The sequence below is a fragment of the Mastomys coucha genome, unplaced genomic scaffold, assembly GCF_008632895.1.
Source record: "Mastomys coucha isolate ucsf_1 unplaced genomic scaffold, UCSF_Mcou_1 pScaffold23, whole genome shotgun sequence".
Classification (NCBI taxonomy): Eukaryota; Metazoa; Chordata; class Mammalia; order Rodentia; family Muridae; genus Mastomys; species Mastomys coucha.
In genome coordinates, this window is record NW_022196906.1 from 15,146,950 (window position 1) to 15,163,257 (window position 16,308).

The 16,308-nt window shown below is 51.0% G+C and overlaps 2 protein-coding genes across 2 annotated transcripts; both read left to right on the forward strand.

Moving 5' to 3' along the window:
• Window positions 1-1,878: 1,878 nt before the first annotated feature.
• Window positions 1,879-14,234, forward strand: Icam1 (intercellular adhesion molecule 1). The gene is made up of 7 exons (XM_031344768.1): window positions 1,879-2,109; window positions 4,661-4,921; window positions 10,711-11,034; window positions 11,643-11,930; window positions 12,404-12,661; window positions 12,750-12,998; window positions 13,089-14,234. The coding sequence occupies exons 1-7, from the start codon at window positions 2,043-2,045 to the stop codon at window positions 13,259-13,261; spliced, it is 1,620 nt and encodes a 539-aa protein (XP_031200628.1). The 5' UTR covers window positions 1,879-2,042; the 3' UTR covers window positions 13,262-14,234.
• Window positions 14,235-14,993: 759 nt separating this feature from the next.
• Window positions 14,994-16,194, forward strand: Icam4 (intercellular adhesion molecule 4 (Landsteiner-Wiener blood group)). Its single transcript, XM_031343987.1, has 3 exons — window positions 14,994-15,438; window positions 15,552-15,857; window positions 15,994-16,194. Exons 1-3 carry the CDS (start codon window positions 15,069-15,071, stop codon window positions 16,116-16,118), a joined length of 801 nt encoding a protein of 266 aa, XP_031199847.1. The 5' UTR covers window positions 14,994-15,068; the 3' UTR covers window positions 16,119-16,194.
• The last annotated feature ends 114 nt before the right edge of the window (window positions 16,195-16,308 follow it).

Genomic DNA, 16,308 nt, shown 5'->3' on the forward strand with positions numbered 1-16,308 from the left:
GTGTGTGTGTGTGTGTGTGTGTGTGTGTGTGTGTGTCTAGAAGAAAACATCAGATCCCTAGAGCTGGAGTTACAGATGGTTGTGAGTTGCCATGAGGGTGATGGGAATTGAACCTGGGTTCTCTGCAAGAGCACTTGCTCTGAACAGCTGAACCATCTCTCCAGCCCCCAGTTGATGGTTCTTGAAGAAATCATCTCACGTGGAGCTGGCCTCTAACTCACCCAGTTGGTCATCTCCTGCTCCATCTTCTGAGTACAATTACGGAATGCTGCTGCATGCTGCTAGCTTCTCAGTTGAAGTAGAGTTCTGTTCTGCTCGACACTGCTCCACTGAGGATCCCAGCAGGATTTTCCAATATTCAGCTGTTGGACCTCAACACAGTAGGTGCTGCTTTAAACAGTCACTCTCTAAGAGCTGCACAAAGGACCTTAGGGCAATGGAGGCTCAAACAGGTGAAAGAGGGACCGAAAGACTCTCGGTGACACCACAAGAAAAATTCACTCCGAGGGCTTTCCCAGATTCCCTTGAGATCGCTCTGAAACTCCACCATAGTTGTCGTGAGGTAGAGATTGAGTGTCCTCTCCCCAGACGCCACCCCCCCCTCCAATCAAAACATCCCCGTGGAAATTCCTTAGGAATACCCAGACTTCAGGCGTGGGTGTGGAGTGGCCTGGGAGCTATGGGCTCTGGAGGAAGAGCACGCGCGCATCTCGACCTCTCCCTTCCGCAGCTGCAGCACGACCTCCTGGCCCAGGGCTGGTCTCCACAGCAACTGTATAGGCGTCTTAAAACAGGAAGCCTCAGGCGTCCAAAGGCCAGTAAGCAAGCCACTGAGTCTTGGAAGACTAGGGTTTGAGATCTCTCTTTGTCCAACCTCGTTGTTCAAGGTCTGCCTCAGTTTCCCTGCCGAAAGCAAGAGCGGTGGAGCATGAGGCAGGATCAGGAGTTCAAGGTCCATCCTCAGCTACAAGGCATTTGAGGCCGCCCCGAGCTACTTGACACCTGACCTCAAGAAGAGACAGAAATGGGGAGAGATGAGAGGAGAAAGGGGAGAAAGTAGCACGGGGCGGGGCGAGAGGGTAGAGGAAGTTGGGGAGAGGAAAGAGGAGAGGAGACCCAGAGGGCGCGCTGGGGAGGGGGGTGGTGATCTCTCTTTTCTGAGAGATGCCTCTCCTCTTCAGAGTTCTGAGTTTCTCACCCAGTCTAGGAAAGGGCGGTGCAGGGCTCCACGCCACAGGACCAGACTTCTTCCTTCCTTTTGGGGGAGCTGTCAAGACGCCCCAACAGTCAAAGCAGAAAAGGGGAAGCGAGGCCGCGGGGGCGGGAGCCCTCGTGAGTGGGAGGAGGGACGTGAGGACTGCACGACGCTCCTCAGGCAGGACTTGCTCACAGTGGATCTGTCCGGGCCTGCTTGGATCGCTGCTCCGAAAATCCCTAGTTGTCAAGTGGGTGGAGCGTGGCCCTGGGTACAGGGGCACCTCTGAATGGATGGCGTCCCATACGGATTCCAGGGAGCCCTTATCCCTGGCAAGGGCTTGTCTGGTGGCTTAAAGAGGCTTGCAGTAGTTGGGGAATCAGGACTTGATTTCGGATCCCTGAGAAATGCCGAGCCTCAGTTTACCCCTTCGAGGGGATGGCCGTCCTGAAGTCTGTCGCAGGGCACTAGTCAACCAATTAACCTGGAGGCGTGACTCCTGGAGGCCGAGGGCCTTCTCTCCGGACTCACCTTCTGGTCTCTGACACCACCTCCCCCCACATACCCCGCCCTCCACATGTCATTACATTACTTCAGTTTGGAAATTCCTAGATCGCAGGGGCTAGCGAGGCAGGACCACCCCTCGCGGCCAGGGCACAGTCTCCATCCGGAAATACCGAAGCCCTCGTTCCGGAGGGGAAGGCGCGAGGTTTCCGGGAAAGTGGCCCCGACAGCACCGCCCCACGGCCCCCCGTGGCCAGAGACTATAAAAGCGGCCGCCAGCTTGAGCCTGCACCCAGTGCTAGAGCCCTGCTCCGTTGCTCCTGCACTTTGCCCTGGTCCTGCAATGGCTTCAACCCGTGCCAAGCCCACACTGCCTCTGCTCCTGGTCCTGGTCGCTGTTGTGATCCCTGGTGAGTCTGAGGTGGGGTCGCTTTGTAGGGCAGGTCTCCAAACTCCAGGTGGACCCAGAGCACGGTGGAAATCCCTGCTCCTCGGCCAGCGGAACAGCATATACATTCAACTGTTAATAACGGGAAGTGGGATTGGAAACCCAGGGTTGAAAACTAATAGCCCGAAGTTTGAATCCCACATAGCATCAATCCATGGGTGGGCTACAGAACTCAAGTCTCGGTCTCAGTCTCCTCTCTCTCTCTCTCTCTCTCTCTCTCTCTCTCTCTCTCTCTCCCTCCCTCCCTCCCTCCCTCTCTCTTTCTCTCTCTCTTTCCCTCTCTCTTTCTCTCTCTCTCTCCCTCCCTCCCTCTCTTCCTCCCTCCCCCTCTCTCTCTCCCTCTCTCTGTCTCTCCCTCCCTCCCTCTCTCTTTCTCTCTCTCTCCTTCCCTCTCTCTCTCTCTCTCTCTCCCTCTCTTTCCCCCCTTGCCCTTCGCTCCCCGCCTCTGTCCTCTGTCTTCTCTCTCTCTCTCCGTCCCCTCTTCCTCTCCCTTCTTTTTTTGAGAATGCTGCCTTGACACGTTAGCCTAGGCTGGCCTTGAACTCAGTCCTCAAAGCCTCGGGCTCTTCGGGTTACAGGCTCAAGACCCACTACTCTCCTATAAACGCCTACGTTTAGAACTTGGGCTCCTGGTCTGTGTAATGGAACTGTGGGCAGTCAGAATATGGCCAGGTGGGGAACAGATGGTCTGAGGGGCTGGCCTGTCCTAAGCTGAATCTTGAGGTCCGGTTCCCTCCCCCACGGGCACCCGTTCCTCATCCTCACCCCTGGGGAAGTCCAGGCTGCTTCTGCGCTGGGGAATTCCAGGGTTGGTGTACCCTGGAGCCAGAGTGAGATAGCTCAGGACTCCCCACCTTGCTGTAGCCTGGGGGCGGCGCCTGCAGTCCTCCTATGAGTGGAAGATTCAGAACTTGTTCAGCAGCTAACCGGAGGCTCCTGACCTGGATTCCCAGAATCCATTACTCCTAGCTGGATGACTTCTTCTTAGCCTCAGGGTTTCCCAAGGAGCCCGAATAATTCCAGAGGTATCGAGGAGAGTCTCTAGCTGTATTACCTCCACCAGACTACCAATCACAGCACTGGGATCTTTGTTGGGGGAGGGGAGAAACTGAGCTCAGTGTTTTTGTTGTTTTAATCTCTTTTTTTGATTTGGTTGGTCTTGTTTTTTTGAGTCAGGATTTCTCTGTGTGGCCCTGGGCTTGTTTGGTAGACCAGGCTGGCCTGGAACTGAGAGACCTGTCTGCCTCTGCCTCCGGAATGGTTCCACACACACCCGCCCCCATGGTTGTTTTCACTTAATTACTTAATTACATTTTATTTACTTATTGTACCTGTATATGCTTGTGCCAGGGCATAAACATGGAGCTCAGAAGGCAGCTTGCAGGACCGCCCCCTCCTGCTGCAGGGGCTCTGAGGGCTGAGGGCTGTAGCCAGACTTGCTGGCTAACCCTTTACCTGCTCAGCCTCTGGTTGGCTCCTTTTTAATGTTTTCACATAGAAACCGTGAGGGCCAGGCTCATCTGCAAGCTGTACTCCAGGCCAGGCTAACTCCTGATCTTCAGCCTCCCGAAGGCTTGGTTGGAGGTGGGCCTCAAGCCTTTGTATAAGTTAGTGAAGTGCTCTATTTCTGAGCCACTTCCACTCTGGACTGAGGGATAATCTCAACCACCAAACAAACAAAGCAGTGTCTTACTGTGTAGCTAAAACTCACTGTATAGATCAAGCTAGCCTCAAACTCATGATTCCTCTGCCTTCTGAGTGCTGGAATTAATGGTGTATGCCACCACATCTGGCATTGGGGACACATTTTTAATGTGACCACCACCACCCAGAGGATCTTCTCATTTCACCCTCTTCCTCTTCTTTTTTTTTTTTTTTTTTTTTTCCCTGAGGCAGGGTTTCTCTGTATAGCCCTGGCTGTCCTGGAATTGGCCTTTAGTCCCAGCACTTGGAAGGCAGAGAGAGGTAGGCATTTGTGAGGCCAGCCTGGTCTACAGAGTGAGTTCCAGGGCAGTCAGGGCTACATAATAAAACCCTACCTCAGAAAAACAAAACAAAACAAAACAAAAACCAAAAAACAACAACAAAAACAACAACCCAACCCCCATCCGAGGCTGGGCTGGAGCTGGGCTCAGTGGGCAGAGCGCTTTCCTAGCATGCCTGAAAACCTGGGTCCCTGTATCCAGGCTGCTCTTTGACTTCATTTGTAACCAAGGATCATACTCAACCCCTGATTCCTCCCCGAGTGCTGGAATTACAGGCGTGTGCCACCACACCCAGTTTCTGGGTGCTAAGAGGAGATGAAGCTCAGCTTCAGTCATGCCAGGCAGTTGTTCTGCCCACTGAGCCCAGCCCCTCAGCACCCGTAATTTGTTGCCTTGTGTGCTCAGGTACAATTGCCTCCTGCATGGGCTGCAGAATTCTGTCTAGCTCAAGGCTGCGTCGAGGTCAGCACCTGGCCCTGAAGTCACACGGATAACCCAGCTTCCTCTCATCTCCCCGTTTTGTTCCAGGGCCTGGTGATGCTCAAGTATCCATCTATCCCAGAGAAGCCTTCCTGCCTCGAGGTGGGTCTGTGCAGGTGAACTGCTCTTCCTCTTGCAACGAGCGCCTCTACCTGGGCTTGGAGACTCAGTGGCTGAAAGACGAACTGGAGAGTGGACCCAACTGGAAGCTGTTTAAGCTGAGCGACATCGGGGAGGACAGCAGTCCACTGTGCTTTGAGAACTGTGGCACCATGCAGTCTTCTGCTTCCGCTACCATCACCGTGTATTGTGAGTGGCAGGGTGAGGGGCCGGGAGCAGGGAAACCCACTGGGGATGTGACAGCCTTGGAAAGTCCCACAGTTACTTAGAGATCTCTTTAAACATCTGCCAGCAGAGTGTGCCATAGGAATTTAGAACATTCCAGAATGCCACCATTGGATGCCTGGATTGTTCGATGTTGTTTTGCTTAACTGTACTCTGTGATTAATTGTATCTAATGTTTTGGGTTTTTAAAAATAATCTATTTTTTATTTTATGTGCATTGGTGGTTTACCTACATGTATGTCTGTGTAAGGGTGTCAGATCCCCTGGAACTGGAGTTACAAACAGTGCTGGGAATTGAACTTGAATCCTCTGGAAGAACAGCCAGTGCTCTTAGGCCTTGGACTCACTGCATAGCTGAGGATGGCCTTGAACTGACACACTTTCTGGTGCTGGGACTATAGGCTGGTAGCCCATACTTGGCTTACCTGATCTTGGGGATTGAACCAAGGACTTAGTGATTTCAAGGCCAGGACTCTGCCACTGAGCTATAGACCAAGCCTCTGAGCTGGATCTGACCCTTAAAAACACCTGTCACCCCAGGACTCAAGAGTAGAAAGAACAAGGCTCTTAGAAGTTCACACTCATCCTTGGATACCTAATTCGGGGGTAGTCTAGCCTGGACTACATGGGACATTGGGGAGAGAGAGGGAGAGAGAGAGAAACCTTGTTTGGCATCAACAGTGGAGCTCCAGTTTCACATTACAGGGTGTCATGGTCTACAATGTGTGGCATCCCAAGAGGCAGCAAGTGATATGATTTAGGCAAGTGTAGCATGTTACTCACTTCAATACCTGCCTAATGTCCTGTTTCCTCTGAGGACTGAATAACGGCTTATGATTGGTCTAATAGACTACATCCCTGGAGTTTGGATTGCACTTTTTAATTTTTAGTTTATTTTTTAAATTATGCTGGGTGCAGTGGTGCATGCTTTTAGTCCCAGCTCCTGAGAGGCAGAGGCAAGAGTATCTTTGTCAGTTAAAAGCTAGCCTGGTACAGAGTTCCAGGCCAGCCAGGGATGCACAGAGATCCGGTGTATATGCGCATGTGCCAGGATCAGAGGACAACTTGCAAGCTGGAGGAGTCTTTTCTCGCCTTCCAGGTGGGTCCTGGAGAGTAGGAACTCGGGTCAGCAGGCCTGGTGGCAAGTGCCTCCACTCTCTGAACCATCTTACTAGTCCTCTTTATTGTTTATTGGGTTTTGTTTTTTGTTTTATTTTTCTGTAGACCAGGCTGGCCTCCATCTGCCTACATTGGGCTCCCAAATACTGGGATTAAAGGTGTGTGCCACTACCATCACCCAGCCTGCTGGCCCTGTTTTTATTTATTTTTAAAATGTATATATGTGTGTGTGTGTGTGTGTGTGTGTGTGTGTGTGCCTACATATATGAATGTGCCCACATGTGGAGGTCAGAAAAGGGTATTGAAACCCGGAACTTGAGTGAGCCACTATGTGGGTCCTGGGAACCGAGTCCCAGTCCTTTGCAATGGCAGCCGGTGCTCTTAACTGCTGAACCACCTGTTTATTTTTTAAAGTAAGTTGGCTTTAACTTCTTGCTCTTGATGCACCCACTTCTCAAGCATCCAGACTGTAGGTGTGTGCTTCCACGCCTGGACTGGATATCAGTTCTTTGTGTGTGTGTGTGTGTGTGTGTGTGCACCCTGGATCATCAAGCTCTAGTCTTGGTCCCTCCCACAGGGAACTGGTTAGGATCTAGGTCTGTTCTGCTCCTTAGGGCTGAGGATGGTCCCTCGGGGCTTTGTTCTTGGCCAGGTATGTGCTCTGCTACTGAGCTCCACCTCTAAGTCACACGGTAGTTGTATTTGAAGGTCAAACATTTACAAAGCACTCAAAGGTAGAGAACCCCAGAGATGGCAAGATAAAGTTTGGTTTGGGCACACCATGGAATAGTATGCAACTGCATAAAAGAATGTAGACGGTTCTTCCTACCTGCGGGAATTGTTATACCTTAAAAGGAAACACGTGCTGAGAAGGAGTGCTATGACTGATTCTGTATTTGTGAGCAGAAGGGATAGGATGAGGAAGGCTGTGTTTATACATGGAACCTGGGGCCTCACTTGTTAGGTCAGCACTAACTGCCAACCTGCTACCCAGCTGCTCTGGGTATCCTAGGAACGGGCTCTTACCATGAACTATGCCCACAGCTCCTCACTGGGGAATTCCAGGGAGAGGTTATACTCAGCTGTCTTTGGCTTTGGAATTAACGCCTGAGGAACTGGGTGACCACTGGGCCTTTGACATCTTGGTTTACTTATTGATCATGTCACACCATGGTATGATACAGGGAAGCCCAAAGGCCATCAATCTTAGTGGTAGCTGAACAGAAGCCTTTGGGAAATCTCAGCTTAGCTTGAGGTTTGGAGGATGTGGTTGTATGTACCACTGCTGCCCTGGAGAGAGGGAAGTCCCCACGTATTCCTTGAGGCCTTGGGAAGTCCCTCTGAAGAACTTTCCCAGGTACCTGATCTTAGAAACCCAAGGCTGGGGCTGGAATTCTGGCTTTGCTGCATTTCTGTCTGTCACTTAGGCTGTTCAACTGTGACTTAATTTCTTTTTTTTTTCATTTTTTTAAAGATTTATTTATTATTATTTCTAAGTACAGTGTAGCTGTCTTCAGACACACCAGAAGAGGGCATCAGATCTAATTATGAATGGTTGTGAGCCACCATGTGGTGCTGGGATTTGAACTCAGGACCTTTGGAAAAGCAGTCAGTGCTCTTAACTGCTGAGCCATCTCTCCAGCCCTATGATTTAATTTCTATGCTATGAACACAGTGAACCTCAGCCTGATAACCTGGCGTGGTGGTGCAGTACTTGGAAAGCAGAGTTCAAGACTAGTCTGGTCTACATAATGAATTCCAGGTCAGCCTTGGGGTGAGTGAAGTAGGGGGTAGGGATAACAAACAAGAACCCTAAAACCTAAGCAGGGGCTGGTGGGATATTCCAGGCAGAGGGAGCAGCCCGGAGCAAGGCTGGAGCAGGAAACTACTATCTTGCTTGGCGTTAGCACATGGGTGTCAGCCAGCGTGGCTTCTGTCCAGAGATTTCTCCTTGGGGAGCCAGGGAGCCTCGGCAGGTCTGGGAGTGGTCCTGGGATCTGTATGGCAGAAAGCTGGATTACTGGAAGCAGGCAGCAATGGGATCCAGCAGAAGCCTGCCTGAGCTTCCTGCTTGTGATTCTTGTGATTGAAACATCCAAGCTGGGAGGGGCAGACAAATATTTGAAGAATGGAGAAATCAGGATTTGGTTCAGTGTCAAGAAGTAAGACCAATGTCCTTACCATGCCCTTCTCCGTGTGCCAGTGTTTTAATACAGCGAAGCAGGCTCTGGCCATGGTTTCACACTATGGACTGATTGCCTCGGAACTTGCTCTGTAGTCCAGGCTGGCCTGGTACTCAAAGATACCCAACTACCTATGCCTCCCAAGTGCTGGGACTAAAGATGTGTGCCACCGTTGCAGGGCTCAGAGGTCAAGATTTACAAAATAATTTGTTTTTATTTTATGTACATGGATGTTTTGCCTGCAAGTAGTGCCTGGTGCAGTGGCCAGAGGAGGGTCCCAAATGCCACCGCTGACCACTGAGCCATCAGCTCAGCCCTTAGAAGTCAAATTTTGGAATCTATTTTCTCTTCCACCAGATTGAATTCAGGTCATCATGCTTGGGTGGCAAACACCCAACTTTATGAATCATTTCTCAGTCCAACCCTCTGTGAGACTGTGTCTGACATAGTGCAGGCTACCCTCCTTCATGGGTAGCTGAGGACAACCTTACCATTTGGTTTGTTTGGGTTTTTTTGTTTTTTAATTATTTATTTTATTGTATGTGAGTACAATATGCTGTCTTCAGACACACCAGAAGAGGGCATCAGATCTCATTACAGATGGTTGTGAGCCACCATGTGGTTGCTAGGAATTGAACTCAGGACCTCTGGAAGAAGAGTTGATGCTCTTAACCACTGAGCCATCTCTCCAGTCCCTGGTTTGTTTGTTTTTAAGACAGGATTTTCACTATGTATCCCTAGCTGAGCTAGAACTCTGTAGAACAGGCTAGCCTCAACTCACAGAATCCCCCCTGCCTCTGCCTCCCAAGTGCTGAGATTAAACAGGGTAGCGGGGCTGGGGGAGGAGCACCACTATACACTGTATTTGTAGAATTGTAATATCTGACTTTTTTTTTCTTTTTAATACTGACTCTCTACATAGCTTGAATGGAGACCAGGCTGGCCTTGAACTCACAGAGATATATGCCTGCCTATGCCTCCTGAGTGTTGGGATTAAAGACATGTATTACCTACTTTACAACATCTTTACCTAATAGAAGACTCTGTGCTGGACGAATGCTATAGGCCAAGCTAACTATAGTATGTGAGATCCTACCTCAAAAGGCAAAAAAAAAAAAAAAAAAAAAAAAAAAAAAAAAAAAAAAAAAAAAAAAAAAAAAAAAAAAGAAAAGAAAAAGAAAAAGAAAGAAAGAAGGAAAGAAAGAAAAGGAAAAATATAGGAAAGAAGGTGATTGCCCTGGGGTTCCACTACTGAACCACGTCCCTCGGCTCTTCACTGAGAGATTCTATACAGGGGTTTTACCACGGAGGTACAGCCTTAACTCTTTTTAATTTGGGGACAGGGTCTCCAATAACTACTATCTCACAAAAATACAGAATAAGGTCCTGGATCTGCACACCCCAACTCTTTGTTATCATGAAAATTTAATCAATTAATCTTACAGAAAGTTTTGACACAAGTGTGGGTTAAGTTTTCATACCTCAATTCACTTTGTCTCAGCCAGCCTCAGCCTTACCGATCTCCTGCTTTGGCTGGGATCACAGGCTGTACCATCATTCTCAGCTTTTATTGTTTTGTCTTATTTATTTTTACTTTGAGAGAAATGAGGTCTCACTGTGTAGCCCCGACTGCCCTGGAACTCACTCTATAGACTAGGCTGGCCTCGAACTGAGAGATCTGCCTCCCAAATGCTGGGACTAAAGATTGCACCACCTTGCCTGGTTCCTTTGTTGTTTTTCTTGTGTGTGTATGATGTGTGAGTGTACACCTGCATGCCAGGTGAATATGGAGGTCAGAAAAGCTTTGTGGAGCTTTTCTCTTTGTTCAATTTTACATGGGACCCAGGGATTATCTGTTTTCCCAGACAGGGTTTCTCTGTGTAGCTGTGGCTGTTCTGGAAGTCACTCTATAGACCAGGCTGGCCTTGAACTCACAGATCCACCTGCCTCTGCCTCCCAAGTGCTGGGATTAAAGGCCTCTGCCACCGCTGCCCAGCCTGGGATCCAGGGATTGAATCTGGATACTTAGGTTATGTGGCAAGCACATTTACCCATTGAGCTATCTCACTGGCCCATTTGAATTTAATTTAATCTTATTTGTGAGACTGGGTATGTAACCCAGGGCTTCCTATCTGGTAGGCAGGTCCTCTAAAACTGGGCCACCACCCCTCAACCTTTAGCACACCCAGATACATGTATTCCTACTTATTTGCAGTTTCCTGATGATATATTTTGGAGTGTCTTTCCACCGCTTAGCTGTCGCTGCTGGGAATGGTTGACGATCCTTGTGCAAACACTCCTAGCCTCCTCTCTAGCTTTCCCCAAAGCTCTCTGCATTCCTGGTTGCTTAGGTGGTGGGTGTGCTTGGGTAAGACTGAAGTCTTCAGGCAGGTGTGGGTCTGTCTACAGCAGTCCAGCTTACAGGATCCCCAAACCCCGTTTTCTCTGCAGCGATCCCGGAGCGTGTGGAGATGGACCCTCTGCCCACCTGGCAGCAGGTGGGCAAGAACCTTACCCTGCGCTGCCGGGTGTATGGCGGGGCACCGAGGACCCAGCTCTCAACAGTGCTGCTCCGCGGGGAGGAGACACTGAGCCGCCAGCCAGTAGACGAGGACCCCAAGGACCCCAAGGACCCCAAGAATATCACATTCACGGTGCTGGCTAGCAGAGACGACGACAGAGCCAATTTCTCATGCCTCATAGAATTGGACCTCAGGCCTCAAGGGCTGGGATTGTTCTCCAATGTCTCCGAGGTCTGGCAGCTCCGGACTTTCGGTGAGGCACTATTCCTGCACAGTGGGCAAGTGGGTTCTTGGAAGGAAGCCGACCCTGGCAAAAGGGGAAAGGTGGGGATGGCGAGATGGCTCAGTGGGTAAAGGAAGGGGCTTGCATCCAAGCTTGATGACCTGAGTTCAACTCCCAGCTTGCAAAAGAGAAACTGACTCCTGAAAGTTGTCCTTTTTTAAAAAAAAATTAATTAAATTAATTAATTTTTTCGAGGCAGGGTTTCTCTGTATAGCCCTGGCTGTCCTGGAACTCACTCTGTAGACCAGGCTGGCCTCGAACTCAGAAATCCGTCTGCCTCTGTCTCCCAAGTGCTGGGATTAAAGGCATGCGCCACCACCGCCCAGCGAAAGTTGTCCTTTGATCTCCACAAGTGATTCACATACATATATATACACAGCAAATAAATAAATAAAAAGAAAGAAAAAGAGAGAGTTGTGAGTGGACCCCATAGGTCCAACTCACACTTGAGTGCCAGCCCTGAGGATCACAAGGGACACGCCTTTTGCTCTATGGCCTTGGAGGTGGCTGGGCAGTTGCTGTTAAAAAAAATCAGACCCCGGGAACTCCATTTGCTCATGCCTGTCTTCTCTCCCAAGATCTTCCGGGTACCATCCCGAAGCTCGACACCCCTGACCTCCTGGAGGTGGGCACCCAGCAGAAGTTGTTTTGTTCCCTGGAAGACCTGTTTCCTGCCTCTGAAGCTCGAATATACCTGGAGCTAGGAGGCCGGATGCTGACCCAGGAGAGCACAAACAGCAGAGACTCTGTGTCAACCACTGCCTTGGTAGAGGTGACTGAGGAGTTCGACAGAACCCTGCCGCTGCGCTGTGTTTTGGAGCTGGCGGACCAGATCCTGGAGACTCAGAGGATCCTGACGATCTACAGTAAGAAGGGGCGGGGTTTAGTCCAGAGATAGCGATGTTGAGACCTGACTGACCCCAACGGAGGGGTACTAAAAGGGTATGACTGGCAAGGACAGGATTGACACTATAGGTGGGCCTTTCAGGGGCGTAGCCTAACTTGGTAGCCCATTCAGGAATAAGGACTGGCACCAGGGGCACTTTCAAGAGATAGAACTGAAGCGAGGCTTAGCACTGTTTTAACCCCAGCACAGGGGTGGCAGAGGTGGCCAGGATCCTTCTGTGAGTTCCAGGCCAGCTAGGGCTACACAGTGAGACCCTGTCTCAAAAAGTGTGGGGGTAAGCCTTTCAAAAGGTCTAGTTTCAGCTAGGCCCAGTTCTTGGATGGCCAATGTTGGAGATTGAGGCTGACACTAGAGGTCTACCTTGTACTTGAGGCTGAGTGGTCAAGGGCGGGGCTTGCACCGGGCGGGGCTTACGGTGTGTCCCGCCCCCAGACTTTTCAGCGCCGGTCCTGACCCTGAGCCAGCTGGAGGTCTCAGAAGGGAACCAAGTAACCGTGAAGTGTGAAGCCCACGGTGGGGCGCAGGTGGTGCTTCTGAGCGGTGCTCCGCCCGGGCCACCCACCCCACAGGTCCAGTTCACACTGAATGCCAGCTCGGAGGATCACAAACGACTCTTCTTTTGCTCTGCGTCCCTGGAGGTGGCCGGGAAGTTCCTATCTAAAAACCAGACCCTGGAACTGTACGTGCTGTGTGAGTAGGCTGCAGGGTAGCCGTCCCCTAACGCCCCACGTGCCCTCGGAGATTGCCCTCATCTGTGTCTCTTCCACTATTTCTCCAGATGGTCCTCGGCTGGACGAGAAGGACTGCTTGGGGAACTGGACCTGGCATGAGGGGTCTCAGCAGAACCTGAAATGCCAGGCCTGGGGGAATCCATCTCCTAAGCTGACCTGCAGACGGAAGACAGATGGTGCCCTGCTGCCTGTCGGGATGGTGAAGTCTGTCAAACGGGAGATGAATGGTACCTATGAGTGCCATGCCTTTAGCTCCCATGGGAATGTCACCAGGGACGTGTACCTGACAGTGCTGTGTGAGTATCCCAGGATATAAGGCTGGGTGAGGTGTGGGCTAGGTGCCAGGGCCTCAAATCTCACCGTTCCTTTCTGTCTCTACCACACAGACCACCCTCAGAATAAGTTGGCCATAATCATTGTGGTGGCGGTACTGTTCACTCTGAGCCTTGTGTTTGTGGCCATTTACGTTTATAACCAGCAGAGGAAGATCAGGATATACAAGTTACAGAAGGCTCAGGAGGAGGCCATGAGACTGAAGGTACAAGCCCCACCCCCCTGAGCCAACTGGACACCAACACCTGCCTGGACCACCTTGCAGGGCGACAGCTGTTGCTGCTTTTGAACAGACCAGTAGACGACATTTACCCTCAGCCACCTCCTCTGGCTGTCACAGGACAGGATGGTGGCCTGGGTGGGATGCACACTTGTAGCCTCGGGGCTAAGAGGACTCGGTGGATGGAGCAAGACTGTGAACACGTGTGACCCAGACGCACCTACAGCCCGGTGGGCCTTCAGCCAAGAAAGGCTGACTTCGTTCTCTATTGCCCCTGCTGAGGGACCCCTGCCTAAGGAAGACGTGACATCCAGTAAAACAGGAAGACCACACCTCCTCTGACCCAGGAAAGCTGAGACATTGTCCCCAACTCTTCTTGATGTATTTATTAATACAGAGTTTCAGCAGCTATTTATTGAGTACCCCATATAGATAGTAGAGGAGAGAGGAGGTGGACATACAAGTTATTGCCTGGACCCTGCCACAGAGGCTGTACACACATCAGAGTCTGCGGAAAGATCACGTGTGGTTCGAGGGTTTCTCCGCTGGTCGGGATGCTTTTCTCAAAAGGGCCATTTTTTTTTTTACTAGTCACATAAATACTATGTGAACTAGCAGTGGTTCTCTGCCCCTTGTAGACCTCTGAGATCCCTGCCTCCTCCACACCCTGGAGTCTCCCAGCAGCAGCATGAGTAACCACCTCCCCACCCACAGACATTCCTACCTTTGTTCCCAGTGTCAGCCACCATGTCTAAATATGGGTGCTCACCCTTAGCAGCTGGACAATGGAGTCTCATGCTCATGAAATCATGGTCAGTCCCTGCATACCCCCCCCCCCAGCTCCACCTCAAAGAGAAACCCTGGAAGAAAATATTTCAAACCCTTAGAAGGGTCCTGCAAGCTGTTGTGGGAGCGTAGGCACCCCTCCCAGCACAGAAGCCTTTCCTTTGAATCAATAAAGTTTTATGTTGGCCTGAGAGTCTTGTGAGTCTGAGTACGGTTGTCACATCATTCAGCCAAAGCCCTAAGTGTTGCTGACTCCTACACTTCCTCAAAGGGTTGCCTGTTAACCCTGACTCTGTGGATCAGGTTGCTTTTTTCCCCCCTTCATTTTTGTTTTTTTGTCTTTTGTTTTTGTTTTGTTTTGTTTTTGAGACCGGCTGTCTTTGTAGCCCTGGCTGTCCTGGAACCTGCTATGTGGAATGGGCTGGCCTTGACTTCACAGAGTTGGGCCAACCTGTTTCCCCAAATGCTGGGATTAAATGACAAAGCCACTGCTATGTCTAGTAAAATCTACTTTAGATTTGTTTGTTTTCCAAGACAAGGTTCCCCGGTGTAGATCAGGATGGCCTGGAACTCACAAAGATCTGTCTGCCTGGGAGTGCTGGGATCAAAGACATTCGCCACCGCCAACTGGTTATTTTATTTTATTTTTGGTTTTTCGAAACAGAGTTTCTCTGTGTAGCTCTGGCTGTCCTGGAACTCACTCTGTAGACCAGACTGGCCTCGAACTCAGAAATCTACCTGCCTCTGTCTCCCAAGTGCTGGGATTAAAGGCATGCGCTAGCACTGTCCGGCTTATTTTTTTAATTGTTTAATGACCTCTTGGGGCTTAAGTAAAAACTAAAGAGCAGGTTCAGAACTGTCCAATGGCTTTTGGTTGACTGTAGGGTCTGATGGGAGGAGAAGCAGGTATCTTCATCAGGGCCGCGGCCGGGCCCATTCTGGGGCGTGCCCAGGGTGCCTTCTTATCTCCCCCGGCCAGCCTAAGCTCCCTGGCGTTCTGCCCGCACTTCCGCGCGGGCTTTGTGCCATGGAGTCTGTCCTTCTGCTCCCGTCGCTTTTGCTGGCGGCTGCCTATCCGAGGGGTGGGAGCCCCCAGCATGAGTGGATGCAAAGCCCTCCCGCGCCTTCCGTGACCTCAGCACCTTTCTGGGTGCGTCTTAGTCCAGAGCTGGAGGCCGTGCCTCCCGGGGGCTCAGTGTGGCTTAACTGCAGCCACAACTGCCCCCTGTCGGTGCATTCCAGCCTGCGCACTCAACTGCAACAGGGAAGGACAGTCAATGGATCCGGCTGGGTATCTTACCAGCTACTGGATGTGAGGTCCTGGAATTCCAAGGTGCGCTGCGTCGTCACCTGCGCAGGAGAAACCCGAGAGGCCACCGCCAGGATCACTGCTTACAGTGAGGGAGACCGGGGCTCAGGCCGGGCTGGGGTGAGGGGAGAGGGCTGGAGGAAGCGGGTAATTGGCAATTGCTTTAAGGGGTGCCTGTGGGCCTTATCCCTCTTGCCTTAGAACGACCCAGAAGCGTGATCTTGGAGCCTCCGGTCCTAGTGGGCCACAAGTACACTCTGCGATGCTATGTGACGCACGTGTTCCCAGTGGGGTTCTTGGTGATGAGCCTGAGGAAAGGTGGCCGAGTGGTTTATCGTGAAAGTCTGGAGCGCTTCACCGGTTCAGATTTGGCTAATGTCACTTTGACCTACGTGATGCGGGCCGGACTTAACGACCTCTGGCAGCCACTCACCTGCCACGCGCGCCTCAATCTCGACGGGCTAGTGGTGCGCAGCAGCTCGGCACCTGTTATGTTGACAGTCCTCGGTGAGGCATCCTGCAATCCCGGGGGAGTTGGTGCGGGAGAGGGGATGTTGCCACTCCAAAAGAGTCTGCAGAACAGGCGTGAGCCCCAAGCTTGGCGGTCATCAGACCTCTTCCTGATTTTTACTCTTGTCCACAGCTTTAAGCCCAGCCTCCATAGCCTTGGCCTCTACCTCCATCGCAACCCTGGTGGGGGTCCTCCTGGCTGTGGGGGCTGTCTACGTGCGCAAGTACCTCAGTTACAGATCGGGTTTCGATGCCTGACAAGAGGGAGGGGAAAAGAACCCCAGAGTAATTAATTCAGAGACCCTTGTTGGAACAATAAAGTCTTCCTCCTCAGCCTCGGCCTTACGGTTCTTGGAGGAAGTGGTTTCCTTTTTTTTTTTAAATATTTATTTATTTATTTATTATATGTAAGTACACTGTAGCTGTCTTCAGACACACCAGAAAAGGG

Excerpts from the sequence above, each read along its gene's own strand:
- Icam1 (XM_031344768.1), top strand. The coding sequence starts at position 2,043 with ATGGCTTCAACCCGTGCCAAGCCCACACTGCCTCTGCTCCTGGTCCTG. Across the intron at positions 2,110-4,660 it reads GGTCGCTGTTGTGATCCCTG|GGCCTGGTGATGCTCAAGTA; the intron begins GTGAGTCTGAGG and ends GTTTTGTTCCAG. Across the intron at positions 11,035-11,642 it reads CTGGCAGCTCCGGACTTTCG|ATCTTCCGGGTACCATCCCG; the intron begins GTGAGGCACTAT and ends TTCTCTCCCAAG.
- Icam4 (XM_031343987.1), top strand. The coding sequence starts at position 15,069 with ATGGAGTCTGTCCTTCTGCTCCCGTCGCTTTTGCTGGCGGCTGCCTAT. Across the intron at positions 15,439-15,551 it reads CGCCAGGATCACTGCTTACA|AACGACCCAGAAGCGTGATC; the intron begins GTGAGGGAGACC and ends CTCTTGCCTTAG. Across the intron at positions 15,858-15,993 it reads TGTTATGTTGACAGTCCTCG|CTTTAAGCCCAGCCTCCATA; the intron begins GTGAGGCATCCT and ends TCTTGTCCACAG.